This window comes from Acinonyx jubatus, chromosome C1 (assembly GCF_027475565.1).
Source record: "Acinonyx jubatus isolate Ajub_Pintada_27869175 chromosome C1, VMU_Ajub_asm_v1.0, whole genome shotgun sequence".
In the NCBI taxonomy this organism is placed as follows: Eukaryota; Metazoa; Chordata; class Mammalia; order Carnivora; family Felidae; genus Acinonyx; species Acinonyx jubatus.
Window position 1 is genome coordinate 121676512 of NC_069381.1, and position 23079 is coordinate 121699590.

Genomic DNA, 23079 nt, shown 5'->3' on the forward strand with positions numbered 1-23079 from the left:
TTCTGCCCCAGCCACCCACGCCCGCTTCCCTCTTCTTCCACCACACCCTGCTTTACTTCTTCTATCTCCGCTCCTCCCCAGCGTCACGGAATAGTCTTCGAGCTCCGCGCCCTTGCAGCCTGTAGTACTCCGCTCCAAGCAGCCAAGTCACCTTGGAGACGCGCCCACGCGCGGTGGGCCGTCGCGCCGCCGTGACGTAACCTCAGCGCCGCCGCCATCGGGCTGGGGGGGCGGGGCGGAGGGGCAGGCTGGCCGGCTGGGGGCGTGGCCGGGGTCCAGCTTCGGGCCTCCGCGGCCATCGCTGCCTGAGCGGTCCCTTCCCCTCGCCCACTCCCGCCCTTCTGGGCCGAGTGGGGCTGGGTGGCGTCCGCAGCCTCGCCCCGAGGGACACCGCGGCTTCAGGTGCTGGGCCTCCAGCGCAGCGCAATGTCAGGCGCCGCGACAGCTCTGTGAGTCCGAGGCCGCGGCCGTGGCGCTGGGCGGCGGCGGGTCCGGGCCGAGGCCGCTCATGGTGCCGCCACGACACCATCGCGGGGCAGGAAGGCCAGGTAGGCAGGCAGGGGAGGGCCGCGAAATCAACCTGCGCCCAAACCGGCACCGAGTGTCCACGAACGGCCCCACCTCCAGCTGTTGGTGGCTGTCGGAGCGCCCTGGCCAAAATGGTACTGGTCTCCGAGGGGCGGCGTGAGGGGAAGGCTGACAGGGGCGTGTGAGCCTGGTGAGGACTCAGGCACTAGTGGGAGCTGCTCGAGCGCCGCCTCCGGGCTTTTTCTCACTCCCTGAGGAGGCGTCACCGGCTTAACTTTTTTTTTTTTTCCCCTCAAAGAAGAGGATTCCCTTTAACAGCTGTTTCCTCACTCGTCTCGTGAATTTCTCTTTCGATCTAAAGAAAGTAGATGCGGTGACAGGCAGGGGTGGGTGCGGGAGCGTGGAGTATCCTCCCCTTATACCACGTGAAGCGTTTGGAAACGTGCCCTCAAGACTCAAAACAAATCACTTCCTCTCAAATAATCAAACTCCCCTGCCAAGAGACAGGGGACCGAGAAGACACTCAGAAACAGGCGCGAGTCTAGACCTTGCCCCCTGTGGATTCCTCTGTAGGGAGAGGCGAATGGAGTTGTGTATTTACGAAACTTGGAGGAGCTATTTACCAGTAGTTAACTATTGTTAAATACTGACTTTTGTTGAATACTGGCCTTTTTTTTTTTCTGTACTGTGTACGTTTCTGAATATAATTTGAAGTATACAGTGAATACCATTAGAGGCTAGAGAATAGTGTCAATTGTATTTAACACACTTAGGTATTTTTCTTTTCATTTCTTCATTTTGAATTTTAAGAGTTAAAAAAGATGTGATGAACCTTATTTTGAGTCGTTGATGTTTTCGTAATCATCATTTTATGGTTGTTTTTAGGTGCGCTGAGTTCTTTACCTCCTTTTAGACTCAGATCTGCCAAGTTTTCAGGCATTGCTGTTGAAGATCTCAGAAAGGCCTTCAAAGTAAGGTAAATCCAACTTTTAATTTACCGTGTGACCTTCAAAATGAACCTTAGCCAACAAGTGATGTTTGTTTCTCTTACGCGAATTTCTCATTTTCTATGGTTATTTTTCGAAATCTTCTCTAATGGGATCTGTATTTTCTACAAAACAGACTGCAGATGGTGTGTGTATTTATCATGAATCGGATGAATTCCCAGAGCAGTGGTTTCACCCAGCGCAGGAGAATGGCTCTTGGGATTGTTATTCTCCTACTTGTTGATGTGATATGGGTCGCATCCTCAGAACTTACTTCGGTATGTAATTCTTGTGTAGGAATGATGTTGCATTCTAGTAATGCTGCTGTCAATCTGCAGTATCTCTAATCATTTCTATCTTTCGTGCTTACTTCAAGCAGTATTTTGGGGGTGCCTGGGTGGCTCAGTCAGTTGAGCATCCAACTTCGTCTCAGGTCATGATCTCACGGTTTGGGAGTTCCAGCCCCGCTTCCGGCTCTGTGCTGACATTTTGGAGCCTGGAGCCTGCTTCAGATGTGGGGTCACCCTCTTTCTCTGCCCCTGCCCTGCTCATGCTCTGTCTCTCCTTCAAAAATAAAATAAACATAAAAATATTTTTTTTTAAAAAGCAGTATTTTGAATGTTGAATTACTTATATTTTCTTTGATAAGTGAATTCGTGTCAATTCAAGTTGAAAGAAAAGATACTCTTTTTTGTATCGTAGAGTTTTCATCTGTCTTCTAGAGAGTTATTTACAAAAAATGAGACTATGTGCATGTTTTCTTAATATTTGAATATGTATCTGCTGTTTTCTAGTAAATTCAGGGTTTTTGCTGTTGTTTATAAATACTATTTTCTAGTGGAACAAGTATCTAGGATGCAAAACCATTTGTCACCATTTAGTGGATAGTAAGAATGCTTTTGGACAAATGAGTGAAAGTGATCAGAATTTTCATTATTGTGCATATGCATGAGTGCATGCACAGTTATACATTTGCCAATTCAAACATTGTAAAATACGTGGTACACAGCGCATTCAGTTAAATTTTATTTTGCCTTTATCAGAGTACTCGTGATAGTAATGTGTTATTTTGAGTGCACAAAGTAGTTTTTCTTTCTAATTATATATGTAGTTATTTTTATTTGTTTAGTTAATCTCTATAAAAAGACATGCTTTTTATAAAGAAGTTTCACTTTCAGAAATTACTTTTCAACTTACATGTTGCAGTCTTAAGGCTAATATACAAAAGGAAACTAGCATTTATAAAATGAACTTAAATGTGAAAAAAAGCAGTTTGCTACTGCTGGTCATCTCACATCATAGCTAAGTAAATAATTGATATTGACATTGTAGCCAATGAATAAATAAATTTTTAGCTGTTTTGGAAGTAGGCTCTGGAATACAACAGCCATTTATTTTTCACTCTTCTATAACTTTTTTTTTTTTTTTTTAGATTAACATTCTATAGTTAAACCACAAAGAAATCTCTTTAATGTTGACAGGGAAATAAGCCTATCTTTAAAAATTTATTTTAGTTTTAAATAAATGGTTTTATTTTTATTTATCTGGTAATAAAATTTAGGACAGAAGAGGACCTGATCAAATTATAATTTAAGCAATTCCAATCTGTTGATAAGATAATATTTTATAATTTTGTTATCCAAGAGCATATATGATGTGTCTAATTTTTCAGCCAAATATGCTCATTAAACTTTTGAGATATATTGTGTATTTCAACAAGAAAATCAATCTTTGTATTATAAAAATTTTCTAACATCTACAAAGTAGAGAGAATGGTATAATGGATCTTCATATACCTAACAACTATCAAATTTTGCCAATCTTCTCTTACCAACCTCCCAGACATGTTTTCCTGGACTATTTTAAAGCACATTCTAGCCACTTATCCTTTCACCTATAAATTTTTTCATATTCACCTCAAACTGAAAGGTCCTAATTTTTAAAAATATGATCACTCTGCCATTAACATATCTAACAAAATTATAATTTCTTAAAATCATCTGGTACCTGATCCATATTCAAATTGCTTTTAATTCACTTTTGTTCCTTAACTGTACTCCCCCACCCCTGCCTTTTTTAAAAATCATGCTATTGTCGGAAAAGCTGGATCATTTTTCCTATAGGATATATCACATTCTGGGTATCACAACAAGACTGCCATTAGCCTGGGTGACTCAGACAACAAACATTTATTTCTCACATCTGTGGCCTGGAGAGCTCAAGATCAAGGCACTGGCAGATGCAGTGTCTGGTGAGGATATGCTTCCTGTATCTTAGGTGGCAGTGTTCTCACTGTGTCCTCTCAAGGCAGAAAGGGCAGCATTCTGTGGTGTCTTTATAAGGCACTAATTCCATCCATGAGGCTTCTGTCCTTAGTTATCTCCAAAAGCCTCACCTCCAAATACCATCACATTAGGGGTTAGGATTTTACCATATGAACTTGGGGAAGACATACATACTCACTTCATAACACACATTCCAAATTTTGCTGATTGTTTCCTTGGGGTGTCATTTAACTTGCTCCTCCTTTTCTCTTACTTCCTGTAAAATGGTACTTAGGTTAAGTCTTGATTTGATTCAGGTTCAGTTTTTCGGGAAAAATACCTTGGTGGAACTGGGTACTTCCCGTGATAGCACATGAGTCACAAATGGCTGCAAGTCTTACTTTGGGTGATGCCAACTTTGGCACTATAAAATTTCTTACCAACCTTTAGGTAGTAGTCAGTTATCCATATGATTATTCTCTTGATGGACTATTTCATTTAGGGGTTGTAAAATGATGATTTTTCTAAGGGTCATTACTTCTGCATTTATTAGCTGGAATTCTTTACGGAGAGCTTTCTGTAACTACTATGTGGTTATCCTGAAACATGTTTCATATAGGAAGGGTTGAATAAATCTTGATTCTTTTCTTTTGTTCATTTTAGAGTAATGTTGCTTAGCAACTTCCATTAGTAACCATAGAGTATCATTATACATTCATGGATTTTTGTATATTTACTGTGTTTCAGACAATTGTAGTTACTCCGTTTTATGCTTAAACTGTCCTATCTTTGACCAGTGGGGACCCCTTCAAATTGGCTCTACTGTCCTTTCAGTATGATCCTATTAATCTTTAACATCCTATTTGTTTTCTGGTGCAAGATGCCCCAGGCTCATCTGGTACTTTTCCTGCTCCATACTTGGATTTGGTCATTTCTTTAAGAACCCATGGTTTCTTTTAGTGCAGGATAATACAGATTACCATCAGGATTCTATAGGTGCTTACTCCTCCTGGGTCATTTTTTCCAGGCCTTTCAGTATACATAACTAGGAATATTTTTTTAGGAAACAAGAAAATCATGAGTTCTAAGTTAAATGAAGGTGACAGGTTTTATATAATTTCCTAACTATTAAACTTCATGCAGTTTTATTCATACACTATTCTGCTTTATTACCTTCCTTTATGCTGTTTCCTCTGGGCTATTATTCAGTCCCCCACACTCAGCTCAAGAATAGCTTCTCTTAGGAAACTTCCATAATCCTCAAAATGGTCTGTCTCCCTTTGGTAATTCCATGGTACCTGTATACCCCTATTGTGGTACTTAACACATTATGCTGTTCTTTTCATAAATATATGAAAAGAAAGGCTGTCTTATTTTTCCTTAGCCTTTAGCACAAGTACTCTTTCTTGCATAGTAGGTTTTTGATGCATGTTGAACAGAACATTTTTTTTTGGAAGTTGTTGCTGTTTTGTTTGGGAATATTCTTTGTATATAAGCAAATACAATATTTAGAAATGAGTATAAAATATTTCCATAATCCTTTTTGATTTTCTGTTTCACTTGAACTTCTAGAGTTAAAAATCATGTAATAGGCTTATTTTATTAGAGATAAGTAATAAGGTTTAAAGTCATTTCATAGTTTCTGTAAATTTTTCCTCTACAGTATGTTTTTACTCAGTACAACAAGCCGTTCTTCAGCACCTTTGCAAAAACATCTATGTTTGTTCTATACCTTTTGGGCTTTATTATTTGGAAGCCATGGAGACAACAGTGTACAAGAGGATTTCGAGGAAAGCATGCTGCTTTTGTAAGTTTTAAATTTTAAGTGCTTGTTGGAGAGGGGATTTATTTTTTCAAAGTGTAAAGTTAGTAGTGTCTCAAAGGACTGTCAAATTTCAAGTTGTTCAAATGAATGAAGATAACATAAGAGAAACCGACTTTTGTCCAAAATTTTAAATTCTTCTTCTAATCAACCTGGTATCAAAATATCTTATGAGAAATCAAAGTTGCATAATCACTTTCTTGCTGTTACCTCATAACATCCTTTGAGTTGTTAAAAATTATTGAGCTGGCCTAAATCAATTAATGTGGAGATGAAGATGAAAGTGAGGAGTAAGAAGAATATCTGGAGTCTTTGGTCATTTGCACACGGGTTGAATAGCATCTAATTAGTGGTAAAGTTGATTGTAGAAATGAATTCAAGGTTTTATTTATTGAAATGAGAATAGCATATTTAGGCCATGTTTCAGATGTTTGGCTAACCAAATTACATTCTTTCATTGATAATCAGCACATAATGTGCTGATTCATAGAGTTGAGAGAAATGGCAGTTTATATAGTGATGTATCTTCCTTGTAGAAGTAGACACTGAATGTTTGAGAGTGAAGAATATTAAACTGCCTCTTACATTCTCTTCTTTTTCCCATCTCTCTCCTTTTCTCTTCTTTTAAAATTGTGATAGAATATGCATGACATCAGATTTACCGTTTTAGCCCCTTTTCTCCCCCCCCCTTTTTTATTGTAGTTAGATATAGATGGCATAAAATTTACAATTTTAACCATTTTTAAATGTATAGTGGCATAGAGACACTTTGGTGGCTCAGCTGGTTGAACGTCCCACTTTGGCTTAGGTCATGATCTCACAGTTTGTGGATTCGAGCCCTGCATCAGGCTCATTGCTGTCAGCATGGAGTCTGCTTCAGATCCTCTGTTCCTGCTCTCTCTCTGCCCCTCCCCTCATTCTCTCTCTCTCTCTCTCTCCCCCCTCCAAAATAAATTAAAAAATAAAAATAAATGTATAGTGTCATATAATGAACATTTTAAATGCTCGGTGGCATTAAATATATTCTCTTTGCTGTGCAGCCATCACCACTATCCATCTCCAGAACTTCTTCATTATCCTGAACAGAAACTCTATCCATTAAATAATAACTAACTCCCATTCCCCACTCTTTCCAAATACTTTCTTTCTCTTTTATTTTTTTGGTGTGTATTATTTTTTGTGCATTAGACTAGTATTATTTATTGTCTTTTCTAATGAACACGTTCTATTTTTTACTTTGCAAAGGTATGTACATTATAGAAATGTGTATACATTGTAGTATTACATGTAGGAATATGTTATGTGTATATAATACATGCACATTATTGAAAATTTAGAAAATACAGAGGGACAAAAAGAAGAAAATAAGTAATTCCAACATTCACAGAATAACCCCAGAGTATTTTGGCATATATCCTGCCATTCTTTTTCATGTATTTTCATTTTATATTTTATAAATTGGAATTGTACCATTATGTCCTGTTTTACAACTGGCTTTCTGTTCTTAGTGGTATATCATGAACAATAATGTAATATTCCTAGAACATTTTTTAATGTTTTTTTTATAGTAGTGATGAATGTTTATTGTTGAAGACAAATTATGGTAATAAGAAGAACAAGAATAGTCTGTCCATAATCTCACCATTCTAACACCACTATATATATTTGATACTTTCTAGAGCTGTGTATTAATGTGCATATATTTAAAATTATAGTAGAAATAAGTTTAATATCATTGTCTAACCTGATTTTGCCTTCCATGTAACAATATATCATAAACACTTTTCCAGGCCAATAAATAAACATTTGTTATTATCTTTTCTATTTTGTTTTACTGTTCCTTGATAATTAGGTTGTTTTCACTTTCTCTTTTGATGTAAATAAATAGGAATATTTTTTATACACATCTGTAGTTATTTACTTAGGATAAATTTTGCAAAGCCTAATTGCTGGATAAAAACTAATGCCATTTTTCAGGCTTTTGCTTCTTACTGCTAAATTACTGTCTATATTTCATATCACTGTTAGCAATGCATGTGATTGAATCCTTACCAAACCCCAACATTTATTAATTTGACAGGTGAACAGTGATACTTTGTTTAATCTGCCTGCTTTTGGTAGCTTTTTCTTTTATTTGTTGTGTAATAGAATTCTTTTTGAGTTGTCTATATCTTGTTTATTTTTCTACATTGACTCCTTCTTATTGACTTATAAGAATTCTTTTAAGAGCCTGGGCTTTGGTGTTTGAATCTTGTTCTGTCATTTGCTTATTGTTGACCTTGAGCAAGTTATTTAACTTCTTCAGACTTTAAGCAGAGATAATAGGGTAGCTGTGGGTATGAATAAAAGCATGCTTCTGCAGCACTAGCCCAGAGTTCTCCCAAGTGCAGCCCTGAGATCCATTTAGGGGGTTCTTGGTGTTAATACTGTTATCAGTGTAACACTAAGATGTTTTTTGTCTTTTTCACTAACCCACCTGTCCTTTTCCTGCCAATCTGAAATGTTATAATAGTATTGTGAAAAGGTTGTAAGTTTTGTATTTAGACTGACTTGAATTTTAATCCTGGCTCTGTCACTTAGATGAAATCTCTCAGCTTCAGTTTCTTCATCAGTAAAATGAAGTTGATAATACCTATCTTGCATGATTGAATACTTGGCATTAGCTGCTATTTTTATTAATAATTATACTCTTAAAGGTCTACTCTTGATTCTTGATTCTGTTCCTTTGAGCTGTGAATGACAGCAGCCTTACTTTATAACATGAGTTTAATCGTATTTTATGTCCCATTATCTGTAGTTTGCAGATGCTGAAGGGTACTTTGCTGCTTGCACAACAGATACAACTATGAATAGTTCTTTGGTAAGTGCTTTTTTTCGCATCAGAAGTGGAATGGGTGGAATTGAGCCATGACAGGAAGGACTAAAATAGCTTTATAGCACCACTATATTAAGATATAGATATATCTTAAAACTGGGTGCCTTCCATAAGAATTGTAACTTAGTACTTTGTTTCCTGGGACCTAGAAGTAAGCAATTCCACCTTCTAAAGAGGGAGGGGAAGAGTATATTGGTTATGGAGTGAAAATACTAAGGGACAGTCCTTTGTCCTTTGTTTCTTACTAACTTTGCCACTTTGTGTTCATTATTATTATTATCACTTAGAAACAAATATATTTGCTGGACACTGACAATATATAAGCAGATTATTTATTCCACAAATTTTTATACAAATTTTAAGAGCACTTAATGTTTGTTAAGCACTTGTTCTAGGCTCTAGAGATATAGCTTATGTTCTAGTGTGTGAGAGTGTGTGTTTGGGGAGGGGGAAAGAGATAATAAGTGAACCAGTAAAGTAATTAACATATTCACTTATTTTAAGCATTTATAATCTAGTTGGAGAGAAAGTATGTAGAAATCTGGGTTTTTGTAGATCATTGTTAAGGCCTTTCTGTAAAATGTATTGGTCCAAATGTGGCATTCTATCTTATAAAAATTTTAATGTTACTCTAAAGTTTAACACTAGTTTATAAAGTACTAGTGTGGTGACTTTATTATTGTTTGCCTTTTAGAACTGTAGTTGTATGCAGGATAGGCTACCAGATGCTCTAAAGAATTTATGAAGCTTAGAGAAAAATCTCATTTCTTTTGTCTGGGATCTTTAAAATCAGCAAGGTTAATATCAGTTGCCTCTATCAGCGTAGAAGGAAGAGTTGAGGTGGCAGACTATTCTTATAACTACTCTTCTACTGATTTTTGCTGTTATCTGTGAGATGGATATGTCAAAATTTTCTAGACCAAATGCTGTAATGAAAAGTTTAGTGAATGAAGAGACTATGTCTTTTTTAAGATCCTGTTGCCTCTTCATTTACTGAATATTTTTCATTGGCAGAGTTCTATGCCAAGAGCTAAAGGGAAATTAAAACATTTTCTGTTAATTTAAGAAACAGCCTAGTTAAAGAATTGTGCCTTAAATATAGATCATTTAAAGAACATTTGTAAAAACAGAAGAATTCAGAACCATTTAAAAACATAGACCATTAACGCATGGTTAGATAAACCTGGTAGTTCTGTTGTCTACCACTTGATTATTTTATATCTCGGCTTCTATAAAAGTATTTTTTTAATGTTTATTTATTTATTTTGTGAGTGAGAGGGGTGAGTGGGGTGGGGAGAGGCAGAGAGAGAGCTAGAGAGAGAGAATCCTAAGCAGGCTCAGCCTGGAGCCCAACTCGGTTTGATCCCACAACTGTGAGATTATGACCTGAGCTGAAATCAAGAATCAGATGCTCAACCACCTGAGCCACCCAGGTGCGCCAAGTTTTTTTAAATACCATTTTATGAGGTTGTTATGAGGACTAATGGGAAATATATGTTTAACTGCTCTGGACTTGGTGTCTAGTGCATTGCAGGAACTGATAAGTGGTAGCCATTTTTTTCTCTGTCCATTAAACCTGTAATAGTTTTAGGAATCTTAACCTTCAGTTGAATTTTAAGTAATAAGAGGAAATAATTTGGCAGATATTTACACATTATATACTTAATTATCTCTTTATTGTCTGCCTTCCCCTTTAACCTACATGATCATTGATGACAGAGACTTTGTCTTCTTTCACTTTTATAGCCCCGTGATCTATAACGGTTTCTGACATAGTAGAAATTTAGCATGTATTTGTTAAAAGAATACATGAAAAGGAATAGGAGATAATCTGTTAGCTTGAGAAAGGGGTCTGTTTTTATAACATTTAAAGGCTAAATATCATAATGTACCAATGCTGTTCCAATATATTTTGGAAAATTCTCTGTAAATATGGTGGTGAACAGCTGTGTTTTGAGCGTTATATATGACTATATACTCTCATCTTAAATTTTAGACAATATATCAACTATTATATTTGCTGTTTATATTTGTTTCTGTTTTTGTTACATTCTAGAGTGAACCTTTGTATGTTCCTGTGAAATTTCATGATATTCCAAGTGAAAAACCTGAGAACACAAACATTGATACTGAAAAAAGTAAGCAAAATTTAGAATTTTATAACTTAGAAATGGGAAGAAATTTTAGTTTCATTTAAACCATCCCCAAACTTAGTGATTTTGTGGGTTAACTAGGATCACCTGGCATTTCTTCTTTTCCATGTGGTGTTGGCTTGGCCTGTAGTCTTCCAGAAGTTTTGTCTAGAAGGTTTTATTAATTCAACTAGAAATAATTTAAAAATATCAGAAATCTGTATGGTTTTATTATATATATATTTTCAAATGGACAGTGTCCTCTTCAGCCATGCCACTAAACACCCCAATAGCAAATTATGAGTTTCTTGTATCTGTGAATGGTGCAAAGAATGTCAGCTTCAGTGTAAGACAGTGTTTATCCATAATACTCTCTTGCAAAGAGTGAACCTCTAGAGGAGTGTTCCGCATGCTTGGCCAGGAAAATAATTCTCGTAAATTGGGTATCTATGAGGAAAAATCCAAGTAAAGTTACACAATAAATGCTAAAATAATAACCATACTATAATCCTGGCCAGGCAATATATGTACATAATTGCAGAACCCTTGTTTGAATATTTGGTCTCATTTTAAAGCCTTTAAAACATTTTTATAGATGAAAACCATTTTCCTGTTAACCCTTTGAGCAGAGCTGCTCCAGTTAATAATATAACTGCTTTTCTTTGCTGTCCAAGTCTGATCATATATGGATTAAAGAATACACATTTATCAGTAAATTAAAATTTATGGGTTTTGTTGGATGTGAGGGGAGACATTTAATGATTTTGTATTATACTTTTCCTTTTAAGCTCCCAAAAAGTCTCGTGTAAGGTTCAGTAATATCATGGAGATTCGACAGCTTCCATCAAGCCATGCATTGGAAGCCAAGCTGTCTCGCATGTCACATCCTACTGTGAAAGAACAAGAATCCTTACTCAAAACTGTAGGGAAACTTACTGCAACTCAAGTAGCAAAAATTAGCTTTTTTTTTTGCTTTGTGGTAGGTCTTCTCTTTATTATATGTTTAGAACTTGAATTTTAAGACAGTGTACATACCAACAGTATGCTATTTAAGTGTAATACTGTTAGTTTGCTTAATCGTGACTTTAAACTCAGCTATCTGGCATCATTGGGGAATTTGAGTATCAGAGTCAATAATTGCTTGCCATACCTCAGAGAATTTGGTAATTACTATAACATTATAGCTACTTCTGTATATATTTGGAATTTGACATTGCTTCAGGGTCAGAATAATTAATAGTTATTTTATACTATGATGTATACAAGAGCTAATAAATACCCAGAGAAGAGTTTACTGTATGCATTGATTTTGTCAAAAAAGTGGTTTGGTGGTTGTATAATAAATTCATGTAAATGTGGTCAAATATTTTAGCAACTACTCATAGTAAACATTTCTACAGAATTTTTTGTAGTATTGTTGATAGCTTCTTTATTAATATAGAAACTGAAAAATGTGCTTAAGATTTCATGATAGAACAATCATGTAGCAAATACTCTTTTTGAATAAGCTGGGATTACTTGTCTGAGTTAGTGAAAACTCTGGAGTTTAGAATTTAATAATGAATTTCATTGCTCTTTGCTGTGTATGTCATTGGAAGCAGCCTAATCCAAGGTTCTTTAGTATGAGCCTATAAGATTTAAATTTATATTGAACTTTTTTTAAACACTAGATAATGCATGCTAATGTCAATATCATTAGCCTGATTATAAGATTTTTTTACTTCCCAGTTTTGCCTCATTGCGTAGCCCACTTTTTTCTATCCTCTTCCTGGATAACATCTAGTTGAGTGTTACTTTGATTAATATATTCAGCAGTGCAAATCAGAAAATCTTTGTGAGTTATGATAATTACATATATACTAAAAAGCTCATACATTTGGATTATGCTGTTAATATGAATTTCCAAATGTTTGCTTATTTTAAAAGAATGTAAGGCTCATACATTTGGATTATGTTGTTAATATGGATTTCCAAATGTTTGCTTATTTTAAAAGAATGTAAGGCAAGACTAAGATTTATTAATTATATGTTACCTAATTTTCAAATGAGACTTGAGGTGGAGAATAATAAAAGCATCTATATAGTAAAAGTTAAACCTGGGTGGCTCAGTTGGTTAAATGTCCAACTCTTGATTTTGCCTCAGGTCACTATCTCACACTTCATGAGACTGGGCCTCACACTGGGCTCTGTGCTGACATGGAGCCTGCTTGGGATTCTCTCTCTCTGTCTCTCTGCCCCTCCCTTGCTCATGGTCTCTCTCAGAATAAATATATACACTTTAAAAAAAAAGAGGGAAAGATAAGAGCCAGATTAAATGGGTAGTGTGTGTGTGTGTGTGTATGTGTATGTGTATGTGTGTGTCTGTTTAGGGGGGGAGCTCGTTGTGGAATAGGATGATTATATCAGGAACTTCAATTTAAAGGAAGAAAGCTACTTCAAATGAGCACACAGTTTATCCCTAGGCAAATTGGTAAAAGGAAAGGCAAATAGGAAAACCTCATGAATTACACAACTTATTGCCTATTAAAAAGAAATACTGTATTTACCTTCTTTGGATAAAGCAATTTTCCAACTCATGACTCTGAGAGAATGTATTACATAGATTAAATACATTACATAGGTACTATTCCATGTAGCAGGTTTATATACAGATAGATATGTGCATATAAAAAGCCTTTTAAAAATTGTGATGAAATATATGTGCTATGCATTTGCCATTTTAACCTTTTTTTTTTCATTTTAACCATTTTTAAGTGTATATAGCTTTAGTGGCATTAAGTACGTTCACATCGTTGTACAACCACCACCATCTATCAACAGAACATTTTTCATTGTGTAAAACTGAAATTCTATATCCATTAAATAAGTCCCCTTTATTATCTTCCCCAGCCTCTGACAACCACCATTCTACTTTCTGTCACTATGAATTTGACCACTCTTAAGTACCTTGTATGAATGGAATCATATACTGTTTTTGCTTTTATGACTGGCTTACCTCAGCATAAAGTCTTCAAGGTTCATCCTCATAGCATGTGTCAGAACTTTCTTCCTTTTAATTTTTTTTTAAGTTTATTTGTTTTGAGAGAGAGAATGCACACATGCCTGGGGGAAGGGCAGAGAGAGAAGGGCAGAGAGAGGATCCCAAGCAGGCCTCCACACTGTCAGTGTGGAGCCCAAGGCAGAGTTTGAACTCAGGAACCATGAAATCATCACCTGAGCCGAAATCAAGAGTTGGATGCTTAACTGACTGAGCCACCCAGGTACCCCAGAACATTCTTCCTTTTAAAGGATGAATACTATTTCATTGTATGGATATACCATGTTTTGTTTATTTATCCGTTGATCTGCATTTGGGTGGTTTCCACTTTTGGTAGTCTTTAAAATAGAATAGAATAGAATAGAATAGAATAGAATAGAATAGAATAGAACCTAAATAAGTTACAAGCCTAGAAAGCTATGTTAGTATTTAGTAAAGACATTTCTATAGAAAGAATAATAAAGCTTTTTGGAAACCTTATTTAAGAGAGTGATAAGCTTTGATAAGGTTTAGAGCAGTGCTATTCAATACAAATATAATATGAGCCTGAAATGTGGTTGTCCTATGTATTTTTGAATTTTCTACAATTAGAAAAAATTAAAAAAAAAATTAAAATGTTTATTTATTTATTTATTTATTTAAATTTTTTTCAACATTTTTTATTTATTTTTGGGACAGAGAGAGACAGAGCATGAACGGGGGAGGGGCAGAGAGAGAGGGAGACACAGAATCGGAAACAGTCTCCAGGCTCTGAGCCATCAGCCCAGAGCCCGACGCGGGGCTCGAACTCACGGACCGCGAGATCGTGACCTGGCTGAAGTCAGACACTTAACCGACTGCGCCACCCAGGCGCCCCTGTTTATTTATTTTTGAGAGAGAGAAAGAGAGAGACAGACAGATAAAGCATGAGCTGGGGAGGGGCAGAGAGAGAGGGAGACACAGAATCCAAAGCAGGCTCCAGGCTGTCACCTGTTAGCACAGAGCCCAATGTGGGGCTTGAACCTACAAACCCTGAGATAATGATGTGAGCTGAAGTTGGATGCTTAACTGACTGAGCCACCCAGGCACCCCCCAAATTTTTTAAATGATATTTTAAAAATTTTTAAAAGAGAAACCAAGTTAAGAGAAACAAGTAAAGTTAATTTTAATACTATATTCTTATTTAATGCACCATGTATAAAATATTTTAACATGTTATTAGTGTAAGATTGAGATAGTTTATATTCTTTTTCTGTACTAAAATCTTCTAAGCATTTCAATTTCATTTAAATTTCTATTTTTATTTAAGTTTCTATTTCTTTTCAACTTCAGTTTTTCAGTTTTAGTTGCAAAGCATTTCAGTTCAGGCTAGCTACTTTTCAGTTCCTCAGTAGCTACATGTGGCTAGTGGCTAATGTACAGTGCAGGACAGAAGGAGTTAGTGATTACTGTATTTGCCAGTCCACCTTGAATGTCTTTTGTCTCATGAGGACTTGTGGTGTTTTAATTTTTCTCTGTAGGATATAATTTGGGTCATATAGTACTTATCTAGAGTACCTTTTATGATAATTTTAAAATAACATCACTCATGAAATAATGAAATATATGACTTATTTGTGATAGATTATTTTATTAGTAAGTGGTTGTCCTCAACTCTGGAATAATAAAGTGAAACACTGTAAGGTTAATTTTTATTGGAGGGTAATTGAGATGAATCTTCTTTTGTGATAAGAGTGCGTTGGGTTTGAAAGCCAGAGAATGGGGAGAGGTGAAGAATAGGAAGGTGTTTCTAGAAAGAGTTTATTTATAACTCATGATGAATTCTTAGGAGTTTGAATGGCTGCTACCTAAGTGATCTGTTTTTATTTCTGTATCTTGTATTAGCAGAGACAGTGAGATTGTCTGGAAAATGAGTATTTATGTGTTAAAGTGGTAAGGAAAGTGGGTCCAGAAAGCTCATGATCACCCTGTAAGTTTTATCGGTTCTTGCAGACAGATCTCCAAAAGATATTTAAGAGTAGAATCTTACTTTTCTAGCACTTGAACCACAAGCAGATTGTGGCTTTTATTGCCATATATGTTTGATACTGTTCATCTTAGCAATTGTTAGCTCATTTTCTCATTTAGAAAGTCAAGTGAAATTATCTAGGGAGTCAGAGAACTACAGATGGTGTCAGAATCACTTTGCTATAGTTTGGCTTTCACTTCGAGTACAGTGTAGACCATATGAATCTACTAGACTCCGCTATCTGCTGCCTTCTAGCAGTGGTCTAAGATATGCCTTTGTTGCTTCGCTGAAATGTGTATGCTAATAATTATAGTACTCATGTAACTAAAAGTTCTGAGAGAGATCAAGAGGTGTACCTTTCTTAAGAGGACATTCGTTCTTCAGTGGAATATGAATGTCTAAGTAACAGTGATGCCAAAAACAGAGAGGAGTTAATTGACTTTGATCCAGCAGTCTGCTTCTTAGTATATATATGCACTCGTGCACATATGTACCCGGAGGCATGCACTAGAATGTTCATAGTATCATTGTTTGAAATAGTCAAAAAATATCCATTAACAGAAAAATGGATGAGTTGTGATAATAGGCATTAGGATATCTAATAGCAGTAAAAATAAATGAATTTTGGAACACCTGCCCCCAACACACACATCAGGCTTCATCAAAAAGAAGTCTTACTTCTTATTCCTTAAATTAGGCACAGTATTGAGGATATAAGAATATCCTAGCCTGGATGAGCCTAAGAGAAGAAAAAAAAAATCCTCAAACTGGAAAACTTCCTTAAATTATACCCAGTTATGAGAACTCTTTGTATTGTGTCTCCAAACTGAGTATCAGAGAAATAATCATAATTAGCTAGCAAATTCACATTTTTTATTGGACTTTTTTAGATTTCCAAAATGAATGTCTTTTTATCTATCAGTCTACCTAGTTGGTAGCTACCTTGATCCATCCCCATAGGCATCATCTCGTTGAGTAGATTTCTCATCATGCTATATTTATCTGTACATATTTTAATATTGGAGAATTTCCCCAAATTCAAATTTGATTTAGATAAACTTTAATAGAATGCTAGAAGTGTTTGGATAAAGCAAATTTTAAAGTTGATACTCAGTTTTACCCTCATTAAAAAAAAACTTGAATACTAATTTTAATGAGCTATTGTTAATTTCTTAAGGGAAATTGAATAGCAACAATCTTAGATCTAATTGTAAATGCCCTCTTTTTTGAGCTTGTGATTTTTCAATAGAAAGCAACTTTTAAAAGCTCTTATGATAAAATATTTAGGGGGAGAAAAAAAAAGGAGGGTCCTATAAACTGTGACAGATGTAAGCGTGTCATTCAATTGGGTTCACTTTGTTTTCTTTGTCTTTAGTGGTTTCTGGCAAATTTGTCATATCAAGAAGCACTTTCGGACACACAGGTTGCTATAGTTAATATCTTGTCCTCAACCTCTGGTAAGAAATTTGTCTTCAAAATTTACATTATAACTTGAAACCTTTTTCTGTTATATGTGTATGTACATATACACACATTTTTATCTTATTACAAATTACATTCATTCTAATAATGTACATTAGTGTGTTGTAACTACATAAATGTTTGTAGTTTTATGCTGTGGCCTTGTACTGTTTACATTCCTTCGACTATGTTATGGCATTTTTTATATAACAACATATTAAAGTTTGATGGGCTGTTTTTTTGTATTGTGGTTGTCATTCCTTTCACATATTCTTTCTGAAGATCTTTTTCTGGACCCTTTGGCTAAATGTAATTGCTTTTTTCAGAACCATAATTTACCCAATGAAAGATGTTTTATTTTAAAAATTGAATCACCTTCCAAATCTGGGAGAGAAAAAGTATTTTTGAAGCTGTAAAAATAACTTGAGCACACATGCTTGATTATGATGAGGTCATAATGTTACTCTGAATGCTCAATTTAACTCTTATTAGTTTAAAATAAGTAGGGTTATACTTAATCTGTATTGTTGAAATAAACATGATTTAGTTTAAAGGCTGCTTTCCACAGTATTAAAGCTGATGTATCTTTTTTCCCTGCAGGACTTTTTACCTTAATTCTTGCTGCAGTGTTTCCAAGTAACAGTGGAGATAGATTTACTCTTTCTAAACTACTAGCTGTAATTTTAAGGTAAGAATGTACCATAATAGCTAGTTAATTCTGCTTAAAAATATAATGTTTAAAATTTTTCTGTTAGTGACATAGGATAGTTTATATTATACTATGGCAAAGCAAGATGAGGATGAAAGAAGGGTTTATGTGGATATCATGCTATGCAGCCTTGGATCAGGTCCTTCTTTAGTTTTCTAAATGGTCCTGGGGAGAGTAACTGGAGGGAGGGACCCCAAAGCAGCTTTGGTTCCCATTCAAGTGAGGACAGACAGTATACTACTGTGTATTGTACTGATGTTTACATTTAACTTAATGTGGCACCTTAATCCTCATCACCTCCCAAGTTCCTGTTTCCTTCTCCTAAAACAAGTTCCTCTTTCTGTTTTGGTTTTGGGTTTTATATCTCCTAGTAATCAAACGTGCAGTCTTCTCTGATTATTTCATCCTCACATGATCTTTCAGTTGTCTTCTGTATAAACCATCTGGCAGTTTTGAATTAGTGTGTAACATCAGTATTGTCAATAACTGTATTTAAATCTTTTATGTGACTTTGTGTATGTTTGTCTTGTCTTTTCTATGGGTTATAAACCTTTAAAGTCCAGAGCCTTGTTTGCTGCTTATTTGTGCCGCCTGCAGTGTAGTGTAGGGCTTTGCTTACTGACAGTACTCAACAAAGATGTATTAGTTTGATAAAGCTGTTGTCTTTATGAGAAAAAATCAGAAATCAGAGAAGAAAGTTGAATGATTTAATGAAGAGAGTAGTGTTTCTTAGCTGTCAGAGCTGGGTTTGAGTCAGAGCTTTGTTGTTTTTTCCTGTCAGTTTCCTTAAGCTCTCTGAGATAGTTTCCTAGGTGAGAACATGATGATCGTATTAGCCTTGTTTGAAAGTTTGGAGCCAGTGTATATAAAAAGCAATTATCACAGGGACTGAGGTACTTGGTAGTCACATACGTGGTAGCTCTTATTACGGTGTGTTTTCTCTTTTAGCCATAACCATGGTAGTTTTCAGGGGTAGGCCGGTTGACCCAACTAATTTATTATTTAGATGTTATGCTCACTAGAAGTTTATTATATTGCATGTATGATTAGCTAATGTTTTAGCTAAACCTATTCTTGTGTTAGGGGAATACAATATATTTGTATTGGGGAAGTAAATGAAGTTTAATTCGGTTGAATTTTTTGTCAATTTATAATTAATCGTTCAAATATTTAAGTATGGTTTTATTGTTAATTTAGGTTTTACCAATAGGCAGCATTTGTGCTATCGCTAGGTTTGTATGGGTATACTGTATGCATATCTTCAAAAACAAGTTTGGAAGAGGCTGAAAAGTTGGTTACTTCTTAACCAAAAGCAGTAGGTAGCATAGGAGGTAAGAATACTTACCTAGAAGCAGGCTACCGATAGATTCAGTCCCATCTGTGTGATTTTGGTCAAGTTACTTCATATGTTTGTGTGTGAGTTTTCTCATGTGTAAAATGGTAATGGTAACAACAGTAATACCTTTATTATAAAGTAATTTGTACATTTTGCAAGAATTAAATGATTTGAATACAAGTATAGCATTTACACTGTCCTGTTATCATTGTTAAATATTATTAATTAAATCACTAAGTTCTTTGACAGTTTAAGTTTTGCTCAGTTTTGAGCATAGTCTTGATTACTTGTAAATAATTTTTATCTTCATTACTAGCCCTTTTAAGGAATGTGTTATTTTGCTTATTAGTAATGCTCTTATTCTCACAGCATTGGAGGTGTTGTGCTGGTTAATTTGTCAGGGTCTGAAAAATCTGCTGGAAGAGATACAATAGGTAAGTAAGTACTTGACTCTGCATTCTTTCTGTTACAGTATACAAGACAGTTTGTACATATCAGTGTTTATGTCCTTGTGTGCATGTATGTGCATGTGCACACACACACACAGAGGGTGGGCACTAATGGGGCCTTTTTTTTTTTTAACGTTTTTTTGGAAATCATGTAAAAAAATTAAAAAATAGTTAATAGAATTCTCATATAGCCATCACTCAGATTCTCCGCTGTGTACATAGCTTCAGTATAGTTACAAAAATCAGGAATTAACATTGATTATAATTTAGTTAATTTGTATATCCTTTTCATATTTCACCATGTTTCCCATGAATGTTCTTTTTCTGGTCCAGCATCACTTGTTGCACTTAGTTGTCATGTCTCCTTAGTTTCCTTTAATCTAGAACTGTACCTCAGTCTTTTTTTTTTTTTTCTTTTATAACCTTAACACTTTGAAAGGATACTGTCCAGTTGTTTTGTGGTATGTTCCTCACTCTTGGTTTGTCTGATACTTCCTTATGGTTAAATTTATGTTGTGTATTTTTGATTAAAATGCCATGGAAGTGATATTGGAAGTGTCCTGATCAGTAAATCATATTAGAAGGCACATGGTGTTGTCCCATTAGTAGTGACTAATTTTTAAGGTAGTGCCTGCCAGGATGCTCCAGTGTCAAGTTACTAACTTTTTTCTTTGCAACTAGTAAGCATCTTGTAGGGAGATACTTTGAGACTACACACATACCATGTTTCTATTATACTTGCACCCACTAATTTTGTGGTTCACTCATGATTCTTGCCTGAAACATTTAGTGCTATGGTGAACACTCAGTTTTGATCTATTGTTTAGACTGAACAAAAACAAAGATAGTAGAACCCAGTTTTATGGCTTCCTTCTGGATACTTTGTTTAGATATTTGAAATTCATTGAATGGAACACTGCTTTCTAAACTATCCCTGGTTATTGCCCAGGCATAGTTCATGCCTTGAACTGCTTATGTCTTTCTCACCCTTGAACTGATAGCTATGCCTTGAACTATATCATTTCTCACCCACAGCAGCTTTGTATATGTAAAACGATGTATGTATTTGTTGTGTATGCGTGAGGTTTTATTGATAGACTTTTTTTGCTTTCTTAAAAAAGTTAAATTTTTAAAAAATAGATTCAATAAAACATTGGAATTTGGGATAATTAATTGAAGTATTAAATGTGGTCGCTTGGCAGACAGCACATTAATTTAGCTGTTTTTAAAACTTACTTAAATGTCTTTGAGAATGAGTTAATATTAAAGAGAATCAGCATTTATTATGCCCGTACTATACGCCATGTATTAGATATTTTAGAAAACATTAAAAAGTATGTTTGTACTTTTCAAGTTCTTGACTTTAATCATTACCTAGACTTACAAAATAAAAACACTAGAGAATAAAATAATATTACATTTAACCATGTAAATATTAAATTGTCTAAAATAGAAGACCAGGAGGATGGAAATTCAGTGGAGTAGGAGGAGGATGCTTTGTGGCAGAGGTGGGACTTGAACAGGGCCTTGAAAATGGTAGTACAATATACACTAAAGATGATACATGACAGTGGGGAGGACTGTATAAGCAATGGCTTAACCATTATTACACCAGACAGTGTCAGGTGTCAAACTGAAGTAGCATTTCAAAATTAAAAAAACAAATAGTTACTTCCATGGTTTTAACATTATGTGTGTTTGTATAGATCATTGGATGTTTGCACATGCGTTTGTTCACTCTTTAAACTGCTTCCTGAACTCCTGGAGGACATGGAGGGGGTGGGCTATAGTTTATCTTTTCATATTTGTGTACTTCTTGAAATAGTATCTGACACCGTATTAGATTTTAAATAAGTGTGTGTTGAATGAATTAATGAAAAATGTGTGAACTCATTATGTTGATTTTTACAGGTTCCATTTGGTCTCTTGTTGGAGCCATGCTCTATGCTGTCTATATTGTTATGATTAAGAGAAAAGTAGACAGAGAAGATAAGTTGGATATTCCAATGTTCTTTGGTAAGAATATGTTTAACCTGTGAAGTTATTTACTCTGAATGATTAGCTTAGGGTTTTGTTCTAGAGGGAATAAGGAAGCCTTTCTCTTTTCCTCCATATGATTCTTTAAAACTGTCAGATTTTAAGGCTCATGAAGTCCAGTCTCAGTGTTTTTCTCATACCTTGTCCTGCATAACTGTGTACCTCTGACAGAAGGCCAGTTTCCTCAGTGTGAAGTAAAGAAAGAAATTCTTCCTAATGCCTTTTTTGCATTCATGTTTCAGCCTGTGAATCAGATATTTTCCTCATTGATAGGAAAGAATTATGCTATTATAAGCATGTGAGAGTATACCTGTTGTATTACACATTTTACCATTTTTGACTTTTTAGAAGCAAAGAAGACTATTCTAGTCTATGTACTTTTCATTAAAACTCATGGGACACTTAAAGGCTTTCCATCTGCTCTTTAAGATATAGGCTCTTTTATGACATAGATTTTTCAAATTACCAAAATGTAGTTTCTGGCATCAGTTCTTAATTTTTGTAAATAAAATACTGAATATGAGAACTTATAAGTTCTCATTTGCCTGATATCAGCTGAGTAAAATAGTTGTGTTATCTGTCAGATATCTGTAGATATCTTCTAAAAGATATCTGAATATCAGTAGATTAAAAAAAGCCTGGTGATGAAAGTTCAAAGTACAGCTTATGGGGAATTAGGAGACCAGGAATATAGTTGTTATAATTTCATTTATTTCATACTCATCTGAGAAATAAGGAGATTGGACAGATGAGTAGCTTTCAAACTGATTTGCAGAGGATCCTGGGATGGGTGGGAGGAGGTGGAGTTGCATGTATGGTTCTGGTTCTTAGAGCCCTTTGCTGCTTCACTTGGAACAGTTCTGTTTTCTTGGGCTTTTGCATTGTAATTTGATTTGTAGAAAATATTTTTCTGCTAAGAAATGTTTGAATATCTTCACCTAAAGTTTAACAGAAACAAAACATTTGGAAAGCTACCAGACCAGGTGATCACTCAAGTTTAAGTATGGAATTCAATAAATATGCCTTAAATATGAAGGTAACTTTAATAATGTCTTATTTTAGGGTCATAGAAAATTCCACCTGGAATGGAATGAAATGCTAATATTTTTTGAGTGTGTGTTTTTTTTTTAAGATTGGCAATTTTCAGGAAAAATTGTTTCAATTTATTCTTATTACATACAGACAAAAAAATCATATGTGATTTTTATATATCATATATGACATGATCTATAACACAATATTGATTTGATCTAGGCTTTATAATAGGCAGGACCAGAAAGAAGTTAGGATTGGGTTGTGGAGGGTTCTTTAGGGTTGGAGATGTGAGCAGAGCATAACAAGGAACAGTGAGTGAATCTGTGCGATTGTTCTGGAGAGCCCACTTTAGGGAAGAACAGGAGGGTATACAGGCCAGATTCTGGAGGGTGGAAGCAATTGGGACCTTTGTTTTTAGGTT

General features: G+C 35.2%; 1 protein-coding gene across 1 annotated transcript in view; it reads left to right on the forward strand.

The window, feature by feature from the left end:
- The first annotated feature begins 246 nt into the window (after positions 1 to 246).
- The window catches only part of SLC35F5 (solute carrier family 35 member F5), a 37033-nt gene continuing 14200 nt past the window's right edge, over positions 247 to 23079 (forward strand). Inside the window, exons 1-11 of the mRNA XM_027055930.2 lie at positions 247 to 548; positions 1414 to 1504; positions 1651 to 1792; positions 5442 to 5585; positions 8398 to 8460; positions 10532 to 10613; positions 11396 to 11586; positions 17007 to 17088; positions 17693 to 17780; positions 19507 to 19571; positions 21498 to 21602. Of these exons, the coding sequence (XP_026911731.1) occupies positions 509 to 548; positions 1414 to 1504; positions 1651 to 1792; positions 5442 to 5585; positions 8398 to 8460; positions 10532 to 10613; positions 11396 to 11586; positions 17007 to 17088; positions 17693 to 17780; positions 19507 to 19571; positions 21498 to 21602 (1093 nt within the window). The 5' untranslated portion in view covers positions 247 to 508. The remainder of the gene's footprint in view (positions 549 to 1413; positions 1505 to 1650; positions 1793 to 5441; positions 5586 to 8397; positions 8461 to 10531; positions 10614 to 11395; positions 11587 to 17006; positions 17089 to 17692; positions 17781 to 19506; positions 19572 to 21497; positions 21603 to 23079) is intronic.